Source organism: Pan paniscus, chromosome 1, assembly GCF_029289425.2.
Source record: "Pan paniscus chromosome 1, NHGRI_mPanPan1-v2.0_pri, whole genome shotgun sequence".
Lineage (NCBI taxonomy): Eukaryota > Metazoa > Chordata > Mammalia > Primates > Hominidae > Pan > Pan paniscus.
In genome coordinates, this window is record NC_073249.2 from 52,582,057 (window position 1) to 52,596,924 (window position 14,868).

The 14,868-nt window shown below is 38.8% G+C and overlaps 1 protein-coding gene across 1 annotated transcript in view; it reads right to left on the minus strand.

The window, feature by feature from the left end:
• Positions 1 to 209: 209 nt before the first annotated feature.
• Positions 210 to 14,868, minus strand: part of LOC117975341 (complement factor H-related protein 3) — a 34,697-nt gene continuing 20,038 nt past the window's right edge. The window contains 3 exon segments of the mRNA XM_034935146.1: positions 210 to 224; positions 503 to 681; positions 2,597 to 2,600. Of these exon segments, the coding sequence (XP_034791037.1) occupies positions 210 to 224; positions 503 to 681; positions 2,597 to 2,600 (198 nt within the window).

The following is a 14,868-nucleotide window of genomic DNA, read 5'->3' on the forward strand; positions in this document are numbered from 1 at the left end:
ACTACCTATATATTTGCAAAAAATTTCTAAGGGGGAAGATATTCAGAATTGGACATATCCTACAGTGCCAAATCTACAAATTATAGAGTTTAAATTATTTTGATATTATGCACTATGCCTCCATATCTTCATTAAAAACATTACTTTTATATCTAGGAGAAAGACTTTGATATAGAAGGCTAATCACATAAAACAGGTATATACAACAGTTATAAAGGTCTCAGCTAAAAAGAAATAAGTTTAAACCAGAATACACATAAAGCTCCCTAACTCGTCTCTGTAACACAGAATGCTTTAGAGTGGGAAAAGCCTGAATGGAAAAGCACACTAATATTTGAGTAATTAATGTGAAAAGGAAAAAAAAATTGATGTCTGCTTTGTTCCTCAAAGTTTTTTTCTTATGTTTTCAAATGAAATTATATCAGCCCCCATAAAAAGACTAAAGTTAGTAAACTTTTGTGTATCATCTGGATAATCAATACAAACATAATAAATTACTAACGCATGTGGGTTGAGCTGACCATCCATTTTTCTGACATGTAATTGATCCTGATGTTTCACCATCTGCTGTTATATATCCTAGTTTGCATTGATATTTTGCTTGTTTATGTAAGTCATATATATACTGAGATTCAGAAATAAACCCATTCTCAATATCGATACTTGATTTGGAACATGTTTCTAAAAAGAAAGAGAATAAGAAAAAGACAAGCATATGTTCAATAACATTTTATAAGAATGTAAATAATATGCAAATTTAAAAAATAATGAGTCATTTGTATGTGAAAACTTGGATAATCATAAGCATTCAGATACTTAAGTCAAAGAAAATAAGTTCTGAGTTGCCAAAGACATTACATCAAGACTCTCCATCATTTTCTAAAACAAGGCATTATTTAAGACTCTTAAAATTATTTCTAAGAAATTATTGGAAATCTGTTGGTCTAATGGATTTGGAATTCTACAGCATGTCAGAACTCAATGGACAATGAGTATTATTTCTTAAGACTTTTTAATCTTGCCTATTTTAGATCTTTTAGGCAAATCCAAAACTCATTTAACCAATTGGAGTATCTGAGATCCCGTGATGATCTTAGAAAATCTGCCAAAATAATTGTCATAGCCTTTGGCTCCAAGAATTTGAAATGCCATTCTTACTGTGTGCTTCAAAGTAAATGGACATGTGGAGTTCAAAGAAGATGAGAGACAGTAACAGATTTATTTATCTTGAAAGGCCAAAATGATGATTCCTCAAATTATGTAGAACTTAATTTGAAAGAGTGGACGTTACTGTCTCTGTAAACTGATGATAGAAATTACTGTTGGTTCCTAGGTTGCCTCCCAGAAATCAGCTTCATTTATAAATAACTCATGGATAAGGAGAAAATCAGAAGAGGAAACATCAAATATTTTGAACTGAATGATAATAAAAACATATTAAATAAAACTTGGTGAGATGACACTCAAATAGTGCTTAGAGGGAAATTTATCATTACATAGCTATAAAAGAAAAGAGTAAAACTGAAAATAAATTATTATTTATAATAAATTATAACAAAGAAAGCAAACAAAATACAGCATGAGTATAATTTTTGAAACAAATTCAAATATAAGTAGAAATCAAATAGAAAACAAACAGTAGAGACAATTTAAAAAGGTAAAAGCTCAGGCAAGAATAATCAAGTAAAACAGAGTTCCAGCCACAAATAAGAAAATGGAACCGAATAGATGAAAATAACATTTTCAGACATTGGAAAGCAGGAAGCACCTAATTCCAGATAAAAAGTGACAATGAGATGAATTCCACCATCAAAGTGACTTTATGCTGGGAGAAAATTTCCAAACAGCCGCACGGAGAAGGAGAATTCAAGCAGAAAATGGCAGACTTGCTGAGTAGAAGAAACAAAACTCAATGTTCCCAAAGAAGATGAGGTCACTAGAATCTGCAGGAAAGAGAGTTGGAAAAGAAGAAACTATGGAGTGAAAGGGCTCTACAAATTTCCACAGCAACTCCCTAGATTATTTGGATGAATATTGACACTCTGGAGAGTAGAGTAAAACTCCCCAAGAATGGGCCAAGGATACCTATCAGATGAAGAACACTACCAGAGAACAAAAAGGTAAAGGATTCGCAGAGCACACACAACACAGGGAGACATTTAAATGGAATCAATCGGAGTAGAAAGACTCGTTTGAACATCTAGGTCATTTAGTAGAGACATCAGAAGCAGCTTAATATTCTGAACAAACTATCTCTGCAGTTTACCCAGAGGCTACAACTGGGACACGGTTCTAGCCTCCCTAAACCAGCTTTTTAAAAGCTTAAAAATAAGCCTTGAAAGAACTAAGTTGACCCATAACAAACTTAGACTTAAAAAAAAAATTAAAACAAGTAATCCTTGGGGTCTTACAGATGTACAGACTTGAGAAGTTCCAAAGCTGCTTCTCTTAGCCAAAATACAGAGTGTAGTTAAAAAAAAAAAAAATCCACATTTTGGCAATAATACCCTCTTCACACCTTTGGGTATATACCCAATAATGGGATGGATAGGTCAAATGGTATTTCTAGTTCTAGATCCCTGAGGAATCACCACACTGTCCTCCACAATTGTTGAACTAGTTTACAGTCCCACCAACAGTGTAAAAGTGTTTCTATTTCTCCACATCCTCTCCAGCACTTGTTATTTCCTGACTTTTTAAAGATCCCCATTCTAACTGGTGTGAGATGATATCTCATTGTGGTTTTGATTTGCATTTCTCTTATGGCTAGTGATGATGAGCATTTTTTCATGTGTCTGTTGGCTGCATAAATGTCTTCTTTTGAGAAGTGTCTGTTCATATCCTTTGCCCACTTTTTGATGGGGTAGTTTTTCTCTTGTAAATTTGTTTGAGTTCTTTGTAGATTCTGGATATTAGCCCTTTGTCAGATGAGTAGATTGCAAAAATTTTTTCCCATTCTGTAGGTTGCCTGTTCACTCTGATGGTAGTTTCTTTGGCAGTGCAGAAGCTCTTTAGTTTAATTAGATCCCATTTGCCAATTTTGGCTTTTGTTGCCATTGCTTTTGGTGTTTTAGACATGAAGTCCTTGCCCATGCCTATGTCCTGAATGGTATCGCCTAGGTTTTCTTCTAGGGTTTTTATGGTTTTTAGGTCTAACATTTAAGTCTTTAATCCATCTTGAATTAATTTTTGTATAAGGTGTAAGGAAGGGATCCAGTTTCAGCTTTCTACATATGGCTAGCCAGTTTTCCCAGCACCATTTATTAAATAGGGAATCCTTCCCCCATTTCTTGTTTTTGTCAGGTTTGTCAAAGATCAGATAGTTGTAGATGTGTGGTATTATTTCTGAGGCCTCTGTTCTGTTCCATTGGTCTGTATCTCTGTTTTGGTACCAGTACCATGCTGTTTTGGTTACTGTAGCATTGTAGTATAGTTTAAAGTCAGGTAGCGTGATGCCTCCAGCTTTGTTCTTTTGTCTTAGGATTGACTAGGAAATGCGGGATTTTTTTTGGTTCCATGTGAACTTTAAAGTAATTTTTTCCAATTCTGTGAAGAAAGTCATTGGTAGCTTGATGGGGATGGCATTGAATCTATAATTTACCTTGGGCATTATGGCCAAAATCAACAGAATATACATTCTCCTCAGCACCACACTGCACCTATTCCAAAATTGACCACATAGTTGGAAGTAAAGCACTCCTCAGCAAATGTAAAAGAACTGAAATTACAACAAACTGTCTCTCAGACCACAGTGCAATCAAACTAGAACTCAGGATTAAGAAACTCACTCAAAACCGCTCAACTACATGGAAACTGAACAACCTGCTCCTGAATGACTACTGGGTACATAATGAAATGAAGGCAGAAATAAAGACGTTCTTTGAAACCAATGAGAACAAAGACACAATGTAGCAGAATCTCTGGGAGACATTTAAAGCAGTGGAGAGGGAAATTTATAGCACTAAATGCCCACAAGAGAAAGCAGGAAAGATCTAAAATTGACACCCTAACATCACAATTAAAAGAATTAGAGAAGCAATAGCAAACACATTCAAAAGCTAGGAGAAGGCAAGAAATAACTAAGATCAGAGCAGAACTGAAGGAGATAGAGACACAAAAAAACCCTTCAAAAAATCAATGAATCCAGGAGCTGGTTTTTTGAAAAGATCAACAAAATTGATAGACCGCTAGCAAGACTAATAAAGAAGAAAAGAGAGAAGAATCAAATAGATGCAATAAAAAATGATAAAGGGGATATCACCACCAATCCCACAGAAATAGAAACTACCATCAGAGAATACTATAAACACCTCTATGCAAATAAACTAGAAAATCTAGAAGAAATGGATAAATTCCTCGACACATACACCCTCCCAAGACTAAACCAGGAAGAAATTGAGTGTCTTAATAGGCCAATAACAGGCTCTGAAATTGAGGCAATAATTAATGGCTTACCAACCAAAAAAAGTCCAGGACCAGACGGATTCACAGCCGAATTCTACCAGAGGTACAAGGAGGAGCTGGTACCATTCCTTCTGAAACTATTCCAATCAATAGAAAAAGAGGGAATCCTCCCTCACTCATTTTTTGAGGCCCGCATCATCCTGGTACCAAAGCCTGGCAGAGACACAACAAAAAAAGAGAATTTTAGACCAATATCCCTGATGAACATCCATGCAAAAATCCTCAATAAAATACTGGCCAACCGAATCCAGCAGTACATCAAAAAGCTTATCCACCATGATCAAGTGGGCTTCATCCCTGGGATGCAAGGCTGTTTCAACATACGCAAATCAATAAACGTAATCCATCATATAAACAGAACCAAAGACAAAAACCACATGATTATCTCATAGATGCAGAAAAGGCCTTTGACAAAATTCAACAACCCTTCATGCTAAAAACTCTCAATAAATTAGGTATTGATAGGACGTATCTAAAAATAGTAAGAGCTATTCATGACAAACCCACAGCCAATATCATACTGAATGGGCAAAAACTGGAAGCATTCCCTTTGAAAACTGGCACAAGACAGGAATGCCCTCTTTCACCACTTCTATTCAGCATAGTGTTGGAAGTTCTGGCCAGGGCAATCAGGCAGGAGAAAGAAATCAAGGGTATTCAATTAGGAAAAGAGGAAGTCAAATTGTCCCTGTTTGCAGATGATATGATTGTATATCTAGAAAACCCCATCGTCTCAGCCCAAAATCTCCTTAGGTTGATAAACAACTTCAGCAAAGTCTCAGGATACAAAATCAATGTGCAAAAATCACAAGTATTCTTATACACCAATAACAGACAAACAGAGAGCCAAATCATGAGTGAACTCCCATTCACAATTGCTTCAAAGAGAATAAAATACCTAGGAATCCAACTTACAAGGGACGTGAAGGACCTCTTCAAGGAGAACTACAAACCACTGCTCAACAAAATAAAAGAGGACACAAACAAATGAAAGAACATTCCATGCTCTTGGATAGGAAGAATCAATATATTTTTATTTTTTTAACATCCTGGAAAATGTTTATTGCATATAGTTAATTTAAAACACATTATGTATATTTAATTTCAACCACGTCAAAATAAACATATTCATAGGAGAAAGAATGTAACAGCATAAGCCTAAATTCACAGTGTTGTATTTGGATGGTGTGATTTCTTTTTAAAATATCTCTCTACTGAAGCCTTCATTTCTGGTGATAGAGGCTGTTGTGGCAAGAGACAAGGGACACGTAAGAGTCCTCAATGAGTGCAAAGGACTGGATTCACTGCAATAGCCAACACACACGGGCACTCAGGAGCTCCTACTCATGCCCACTGAGCACAAGCATTCTGAAAACCATGGTATCTTTTAAACATAATTATCAATATAAATCACAATTTATGATACTTGGATCAGGTGATCCAAGTTCTAGCTCAGTTTACTTTATACACTCTAAAACCACCCATTTTCAAGGTATAGTTTGATGTGTTTTAGGAAATGTATACAGCTGCGCCTCCAACACCCCAATCCAACTTCAGAACCCTTCCTTCACTTCACAGAGTTCCCTCATGTTGTTCTGCAGTCAATTCCAACTCCTATCCCAGCCCCCAAGCAATACTGATCTGCTTTGTATCTTTATCCATAGTCTTGCCTTTGCTATCTGGTTCAATTAAAGAAAATCATACAACTTATAGTCTCTTATGTCTGGATTGTATGTTGCTGCATATACCAGAAATTCATTCCTTTCTAGTGTTGAGCAATATTCTATGAAGACACCACATTTTGTTTATCCATTCACCAGCTCATGGATATCTGGGTTGATACTGCATTTTGGCTATTATGTATAAGGCTGCTACATCCATTTGCATACAGATCTTCGCATGGACAAATGTCTTAATTTCTTGGGTACATACCAAGAAAAGCAGAATGGGTACATTCCACTCCAAGACCACTCCAAGACCTGGAGTGGAACTGCCAGGTCACACGGTAACTCCTTACGTAACTTGTGGAGAGGCTGTCAAACTGTTTTCCAAGGCAGCTGCACTACTTTACATTCCCATCAACAATGTAAGAGGGCTCCGGTCTCTCTACATCGTCACTAACACTTATTATCTGTTTTTTGATATTAGCCATCTGATGCTGTACTGGTAGCTCATCGTGATTTTAATTGGCATTTCCCTAAATGTCCAATGATGTAGAGACTCTTTTAATTCCAGCTCATTCAGAAGGCAAAAACAGTAGTTGCCATACATGGAATGCCTGTAATCCACTAGGTGCTTTTCATATGAAATCTCACTTAACATCATAAGAACCCTGGGAGTTAGGTGGTTTATAAATGAGCAAACTTAAGTCTCAGAGAGGTGAATTAACTTACAAAGGTGACACAGGAGCAAGCTGAAAGTCGACATTTGACTTCAGGTCTGCTGGTTTCCAAAGTCTGTGTGCTTTCTGTGGCAATGTCTGGAAGATGCAGTTTCCTATGTCATCAGAATCCACAATCCTCCCATTGGAAAGTCTGCCACGTCGTGCACATGCAACTCCAAGAGCAGCCGGAGCAGCAGCACCGCCACCTTCGCAGGCTAGCGCCTCATGGGTCCTCCCATCCTCTACGGCGTGCCCCGGACAATCGGATCGCAGGTGCGGTTCGCTACTTGGCCCCTAGCGCTGGGCGGGCGGGCTGACTCGAGCGGGGAGCCAGCGAGCACTGGGGGACCCGGAGCGGAGCCGGCTGGAACCTGGGCGCGCCGCGCAGCTCTCGCAGCGCTCCGCTCCAGGCAGCCGCTAAACCAGCCTTTTAAAAGCTTAAAAATAAGCCTTGAAAGAATCAAGTTGACCCATGATAAACTTAGACTATTAAAACAAAATTTAAAACAAGTAATCCTTGGGGGCCACAGAGATGTACAGACTTCAGAAGTTCCAAAGCTGCTTCTCTTAGCTAAAATACAGAGTGGAGTTAAAAAAATAAATACATAAAATAACCCACCTTTTGGCAATAATTCCCTCTCCCCACCTGCCTCCAAAAAACACAGTAAATCTTTTATGGTATACTCACCCTACTCCAGCCAAACACCCTACTCCAGCCAAACTCCCTACTCCAGCCAAACTACATATCAAAAGTTGTGGAATGACACTAGAGCAGTATGAAATAAATTGGTGTCACTAAATACCTGGGACAGAAAATGGCAGTGTTCCACTTCAGTAACCTTAGCCTCTACCATTAGATATTAGAAAAAGTAGAAAAAATTAATCTCAAAGTAAGCAGAAGAAATAATACAATAAAGATCAGAGATGAAATAATAAGTAAATATGTATATAAACAAGGAAACCAAAAGCTTGTTATTTTAGATCTCTATAATTGAGAAACCTTAGACAGACTGAATCAGAAAAAAAGATGACACAAATTGCTTATAACAGCAATGACAGAAATGACATCATTATGGTTTTTACATATATTAAAAGAAAAATAAAGAAATATTCTGAATAATGCCATGTCAATAAATTCAATAACTTGAATGAACTAGAAACTTACTAAAGCCACAAACTGTCACAGCTCACTGAAGAAGGATTAGGTAGCATTAATAAATTATATCTATTAAACAAATTGAATTTGTAGTTGAAGCATGAAAAACAAAATATTTAGTGATAAATCTAATAAAATACAGGATCTGTATGCTGAAAATCACACAAAAAAACTAGTGTAAGAATGTATGATCTTACTAAATCAAAGGATATATAATGTTCATGGACTGAATTTTTTTTTTTTTTTTGAGGCGGAGTCTCGCTCTGTTGCCCAGGGTGGAGTGCAGTGGCGCAATCTCGGCTCACTGCAAGCTCCGCCTCTCGGGTTCACGCCATTCTCCTGCCTCAGCCTCCCGAGTAGCTGGGACTACAGGCGCCCGCCACTACCCCTGGCTAATTTTTTGTATTTTTAGTAGAGACGGGGTTTCACCGCGTTAGCCAGAATGGTCTCGATCGATCTCCTGACCTCGTGATCGACCCGACTCGGCCTCCCAAAGTGCTAGGATTACAGGCGTGAGCCACCGCGGCCGGCCTGGACTGAACAATTTAATACTGTTACATGTCAGTTCTCCCCAGATTCATCTATGAGTGTGTCCCAGTTCTAGTGAATAACCAAGCACAACGTTTTGCACATATGGACATGCTGATTCTAAAGTCATACAGAAAGGCAAAGGGACTAAAATAGCTAAACAATTCTTCAAAAGATAAGAGAAGTTGAAAAGCTCACATTACCAAATTTTAAGACTTAGAAAAAGCTACAGTGAGTAAAAGGATCTCCTGACACTGGCGAAAGGATAAACACACAGAAGAATAGAAGAGAAAATGGTGTCCAGAAATAGACTCACATGCATGGATCGATTTTATAAATAGCTTCTATTCTATTTTGTTATAACACTATCAGGTTCACATGCCCACTTTTTAGCAATAGACCAATACACTGAGACAGTAGAGTTTGCAGCAAAGAAAAACTTTAATCAATGCAAGGGCACCAAACAAGGAAATGGGAGGATTCTCAAGCCCCAAATCTGTTCTGTGAAGGGGTTCTGGGCAAGGGACTTTAAGCGGATCATGGAGGGTGAGGGGCTAGAAAATTTGGGTTGTCAATTGGTCAGGGTAAGGGGGATGAAATCACCGGGATGTAGGATGTGGAACCTGCATTATTTCATGAGTCAGCTTTTTGCTGGGCTCTTTAGACCAGCTGATTTGTGTGTGTGTGTGTGTGTGTGTGTGTGTGTGTGTGTATGTGTGTGTATGTATATTTGTTTTTTGTTTTTGAGACATGGTCTTGCTCTGTTGCCCAACTGGATTTCAGTAGCGTGACCTCACTGCAGTAGCGTGACCTCAGCTCACTGCAACTTCTGCCTCCCAGGCTCAAGTGGTCCTCCCACCTCAGATCTCCTGAGCAGCTGGTACTACAGACCTGTGCCATGATGCCTGGCCTAATTTCTTTAATTTTTTGTGAAAATGTGGTTTTGCCTTGTTGACGAGTATGTTGATAGGTTTTTTGGTATGCCGAACCTAAAGGAGAAACTCATGCAGAAAGATTATAGTCTCACAATGTCTTGGATTTTATCTGTAGAAAAGAAAAGGACCAAAAGGTCTTGTGACAAGGGCTACATTATCCTGGGGTGGTAGTAATCCATGACCAGCTACAAAGACGTAGGACAAAGGGAAAGCTGGCCTAATGATTACTGCTGCTTGTCCTGAAAGCGTAGATGAATTTTCCCCCCTTAATCAATTTTATGTAATTTTCTTAGGGACAGTTTCAGTTCCTCCCAGGCTTGATCCCTTCTTAATCTTGAGGTGTAACAGCTAATATGGTGGGAAACAGGCAATGACAACTCTAGCTTCTTTTTGCTGACAAGGGGCACAGTCAGAGAATGAGTCGGGATTAGAGGAATGAAACCGTATTGTAACAACCTGCAAGTCGTTACACCCAGCTGAAGGTGCTGCATGAACATGTTAGTACTTCAGTCTACGGTTTTATTGTAGTATTTAATTTAATAGCAGCCTATGATGTAAACTGTAAGCCCTATAAACAGAATTGTGAGCTTGAACTTTAAGAGCCCTTGGAAAATGGACTGGAAAACGTGGAGTATCGAGGGGAAAAGCTCAAAAAACTAGTCAGACTTAGGGTCTGTGGTATAGACATACGGTCTCCAGCGAGACTGCTGAAATATTTTCTTTAGCTTGGTTTTTATTTTACCAGAAGCATTGATATAAGTATAACAGGTGGTATTGATCACTGTACAGACTCCCCTGGGTAAAGCCAAGAGAAAATCAAGTGTAGCTCCATTGTTAAGAACTATCTGGGTAAGTAAATTTAAAGAGTTTTCTCAGCCTTAATGTTCTTAGCAGCCTCTTTTGCAATTATTTCTAAAGTTGCCGGTAAGTTTCTGATCATGGCCCAGTTAGTGTATACTTCATAGCTAGGAATTGTGATGCCCAAGAAGGCCCTGTCACCGGATATATTGATATATGCCTGGCAGTGGCTTTTGGAGTCCGTGGGAAAATGGGCAGAATCTTTAGTCATTAGGATGGACTGACCAGTGTCCCAATAAGTAAGAGCCCTCAATATACAGGTTATTGAGACACCAGTGAGCTTGTCCTAACAGAGGAGGTTCTGATCCTGTGTCACAAATAAACATTTGCCAAGGGAACACACAAGTGAAGCCCTCAAAGATGCACGTATTGATGGTTTTTTTCATGGGGAATATAGACAAATGGAATTGAACTGTGGATCTTTTTCTACAGGCTCCCCAAAATTTGTGTGATATTCCCCACTGTAAATATTTTTGGCACAGCAAAGAGAAACTTTTAATTTTATTTCCCTTCTCCTGGCTGCATTTGTCTACCCATTATGCCATGGGCCATGGAGGGCCTATGTTATGGAATGACTTTCCATTTATGATATAGAGAGAGAGATTGAGATGTGGGGTGGTGATTTCTTGGTGTACTACCAGTTGGACCTGGAAATTAGCCATGGAAAGAAGCTGTTGCTGATAGGTAGTCGTACTTGGGACAGAAAGTCAGTGACAAGTATGACTAACAGAAAATGCTTATTTTGAATCGTTTGAGGGAGTTACTGACAGATCCATCATTCTGGTAGGTTTCTTCAGTGGCAATACCTTGAAGCAGTTTAACTACAGTGTTGTTATCCCTGTCTAGGCATTGCAGTAAAAGGAAATTTATTAGAAGTTTTAAAACAAGAGTGACCATTTCTAAATTTTAGAATGTCCAAATAATGGGAGGCAGGAGACTAAGTCAGCATGGTATAGGATGTCTGGAAAATCTGTAAGTCTAGCAATTGTAATGACCAAGGCAATTGTGAAGTAAAATCTATAAGTGTAGCAATTGTAATGACCAAGGCAATTATAATGACCAGGTAAATCTATGGGTTAAGCATTCAGTAAGGCACGGAATAGACAGGAAGGTATCTCACCTTTTTATGTAAAATAATTATAACAAAAATTCCTATTATGCTCAAAGTAACTATTGTAGCTGTCAAGAGGACATGTGTTTTGTCTAATTTTCTTTAAGTTAGTTATTTATATGATATTTTTCTTCAAAAGATATTTGAGGCCCATCAAAGATGTACTTATCCATTCAGATAGGGTTGGCCTTTCTACATTTCTTGATAGCACTAGAGTCTGGCGGGTGGGTTTTTTATGGCTGTGGTGAATCCAGGGTCTAAGTCCTTCACCCGAACAGAGGAATGAGTCAACAGTCATGCATTGTATGGCCTCTTTCACTGTGTTTTCAAGTGGTCCTCAGGATGGTGACTTTTCCTGGTCTTGAGCAGAATCCAGTCTCTTGGTTGGATGCGACGCAAGAGAATGTCAGTTGGATACCACAATCTGCTGGAACCACAAACTCATGAATAGTAATTAAAGTGTGACCTAAAGATTGTATATATTTGATAATATCTAATTTCTTTATGTGTATATTATTGGCATTCCTTAGTCTGAGAAGAGAACAGAAGAATAATCTCCCATATAAAATTTATAAAGGGCTTATTTAAGCCCACTTTTAGGGACCACCCTTACTCTGAGCAGGGAGAATTTTATTCCAGGTTGTTAGTTTCTTGGCAAATCTTAGCGAAAGTTTGTTTTGTTTTTTATAGTATGATTTAACTTTTCAGTTTTCTCAGTAGACTTCAGTCTCCAGGCTGTATGAAGATTCCAGATTATGCTGAGGGCCTGGAATATATGGTGTCCTAGGCTACAAAAGTTGCACTATAGTCACACTGGATGAAGACAGGCCATCTAAACCTGAGGGTAATCTTCTCTAACAAGTCTTTTATAACCTCATACATTCTCTTGGTCTTGCAGGGGAATGCTTTCATTTATCTTGAAAATCTATCTACAAATATCAGCAAGTATTTAAAATTTCCTGCTACCCTTGGCATCACGTTAAAATCAATTTGCCAGTCCTCTATTTGCCCTGCACCTCTTGCTTGAATCCCTGGAACTGGGGGTGGAGGACCAGTCTTAAGATTGTTCTGGGCACAAAGTAGGTATTTTAGAATTATTTGTTGGATAGCCTTCTTTAAGTGTGTCCCAAAGACGTAGTCCTGGATCAATTGAAGGATGGCATGCCTGTCATACTGCGTGGTATCATGTATGTGTTTGATGATATCTGTCGTAAGATACTTGGGTACAAGAACCTTTTCTTCTGTGTTACATATCTACTCATTTTGGGTTCTTTGGAGTCAAAGCCTCAATCAAGTGCTTTTAGATCTTCTTCCAAATAGGTATAGATTTTAGGCTGAAGTTTATTTCAGGGATTAATGGCATTAGCAAGGCTTTGGATATTTTTTCTCTGGTCATCCCTTTAGTGGCCTGGTCTGCCTGGTGATTTTTTTTTCTTGCTACCAAATTGTCCATCCACTGATGTCCAGGGTGGTGTAGTATAGCTACTTTCTTGGGTACCAAGACTGTCTTTAGTCAGGCTAAGATTCTTTAGCATGCTTAATCATTTTTTTTAATCACCAAAAGTTAAGAATCCCCTTTCTTTCCAGTAGCCCCATAAGCATGGACAACAATAAAAGCATACCTGGAATAAGAGTAAATGGTGACTCAGGAGTCTTTACATAGTTGGGATGCCCTGTTTAGGACTCTAAGTTCTGCCTTTTGTGCTGATGAACCCAGAGTGAGTGTCTCTGCATCTAGGATCTGTCACAGGGTTACCATAGCATACTCAGCCTTCTGTTGTCTGTGGTTCATAAAGCTGCTTTCCTCAGTGAATATTTCTAAGTCCAGGTTTTTAAAGGGAATTTTGGTCAAGTCTGGTTGAATATAATAAACTTGCTCAATACTTTATAAGCAATCATGTATAGATTTAGTTAGCAGGATTTAGAGTAGAAACAGCTCTCAGAGTAACACTGGGATTATGCAGGAAGATGGCCTGATATCTATTCAGTCTTCTAGAATTAAGTCAGTAGCTCCACTTCTGCTCTGACAAAGAGCATACATAGTGTGGGGTGTGTACTGTGCTAGGTTAACCCAAAGTGAACTCTTCTGCCTCCTGGAGAAGATCACAAGTGGTACCAATGGCTCAGAGGCAAGAAGTCCAACCCAGTTTTGGACAATGTCCAGCTGTTTTGAAAAGTAGGCTACAGGCCTCATGATATTCCCCAAGTCTTGGGTTAGTACTCCTAAACTCACCCCTTCTCTCTCATATATGAACAAATTAAATGGCTTTCTTAGTTCAGGGGGTACCAGTAGCCAGAGCCATTAACAATTTTTATTTAATGGTTAGAAAGGCCTTTTGACATTCCTTGGTCCATTCCAGAAGTCAACTGTCTGGTCTTAGGGCTTTATAGAGAGATTTTGCTATAAGCCCAAAATAAGAAAATCAAATAAGGCAACATCCAGCCATACCTAAAAACCCCTCACAGCTGCTGCCATGTCCTGAGTCTGGCCACCCTGACAAGAGCTTCTCTGCAGTCCGAAAGCAGATTGCTCTGCTCCTGAGAAAGTTCAAATCCAAGATATATAACTGAGGGTTTCAAGATTTGTGCCTTTTTCTTGGATACCTTGGATCCCAATTCAGACAAGAAATGTAAAGTCAGTATAGTATTCTGGTCAGTTTGCCTTAGTTTTGGGGGCTATGGATATGTCATCAACATAAATAAACAAAGTCCCACTTTTCAATCGAAGGTCCCAAACTCCTTAGCACGTATTTCCTCCCAACCAATTAGTGAGTTTTTGAAGCCTTGAGGAAGCATTGTCCAGCAATACTGTTGGTTTGCTTTAGTGTCAGTGTCTTCGTATTCAAAGGCAAACACTTCACGGGACTCTGGACTCAGAGGAATACAGATGAAGGCATCTTTCAAATCCAAGACTGAACACCAGTACAACTCACTGGTTAAAGTCATGAATAATGTATAAGCATCGGGTACCACCAGATAAATGACTTTGAAAATTTGGCTAGTAGCCCTCAAATCCTGTACGAATCAATATTCCTGAGTAGATATGTAACACAGAAGAAAAGGTTCTGGTACCCAAGTATCTCACGACAGATATCATCAAACACGTACATGATACCACACAGTATGGCAGGCATGCCACCCTTCAATTGACCCAGAACTGTGTCTTTAGGACATTACATGGGGAATGATGAAGTCTTCCTGTATTGCAGGAAGGCCATTAGCAGAGGCTAAATGCATTGCTGTGCCTTTTCTCTCAAAGGATACTGTTTTAGATTTGGCAGCGCTACTCCTGCACAAAACTTGACTTGTACTGGAGATGCAGTTTTTGTTTTCCCTGGCCTTCCATTTCCCATGCTCCCGGACTAACATTTTGGAGTATCTCTTCAGGGATTAGGGCACTTTCAAGGACTTCCAGTTGTAATAATGTGGCCTG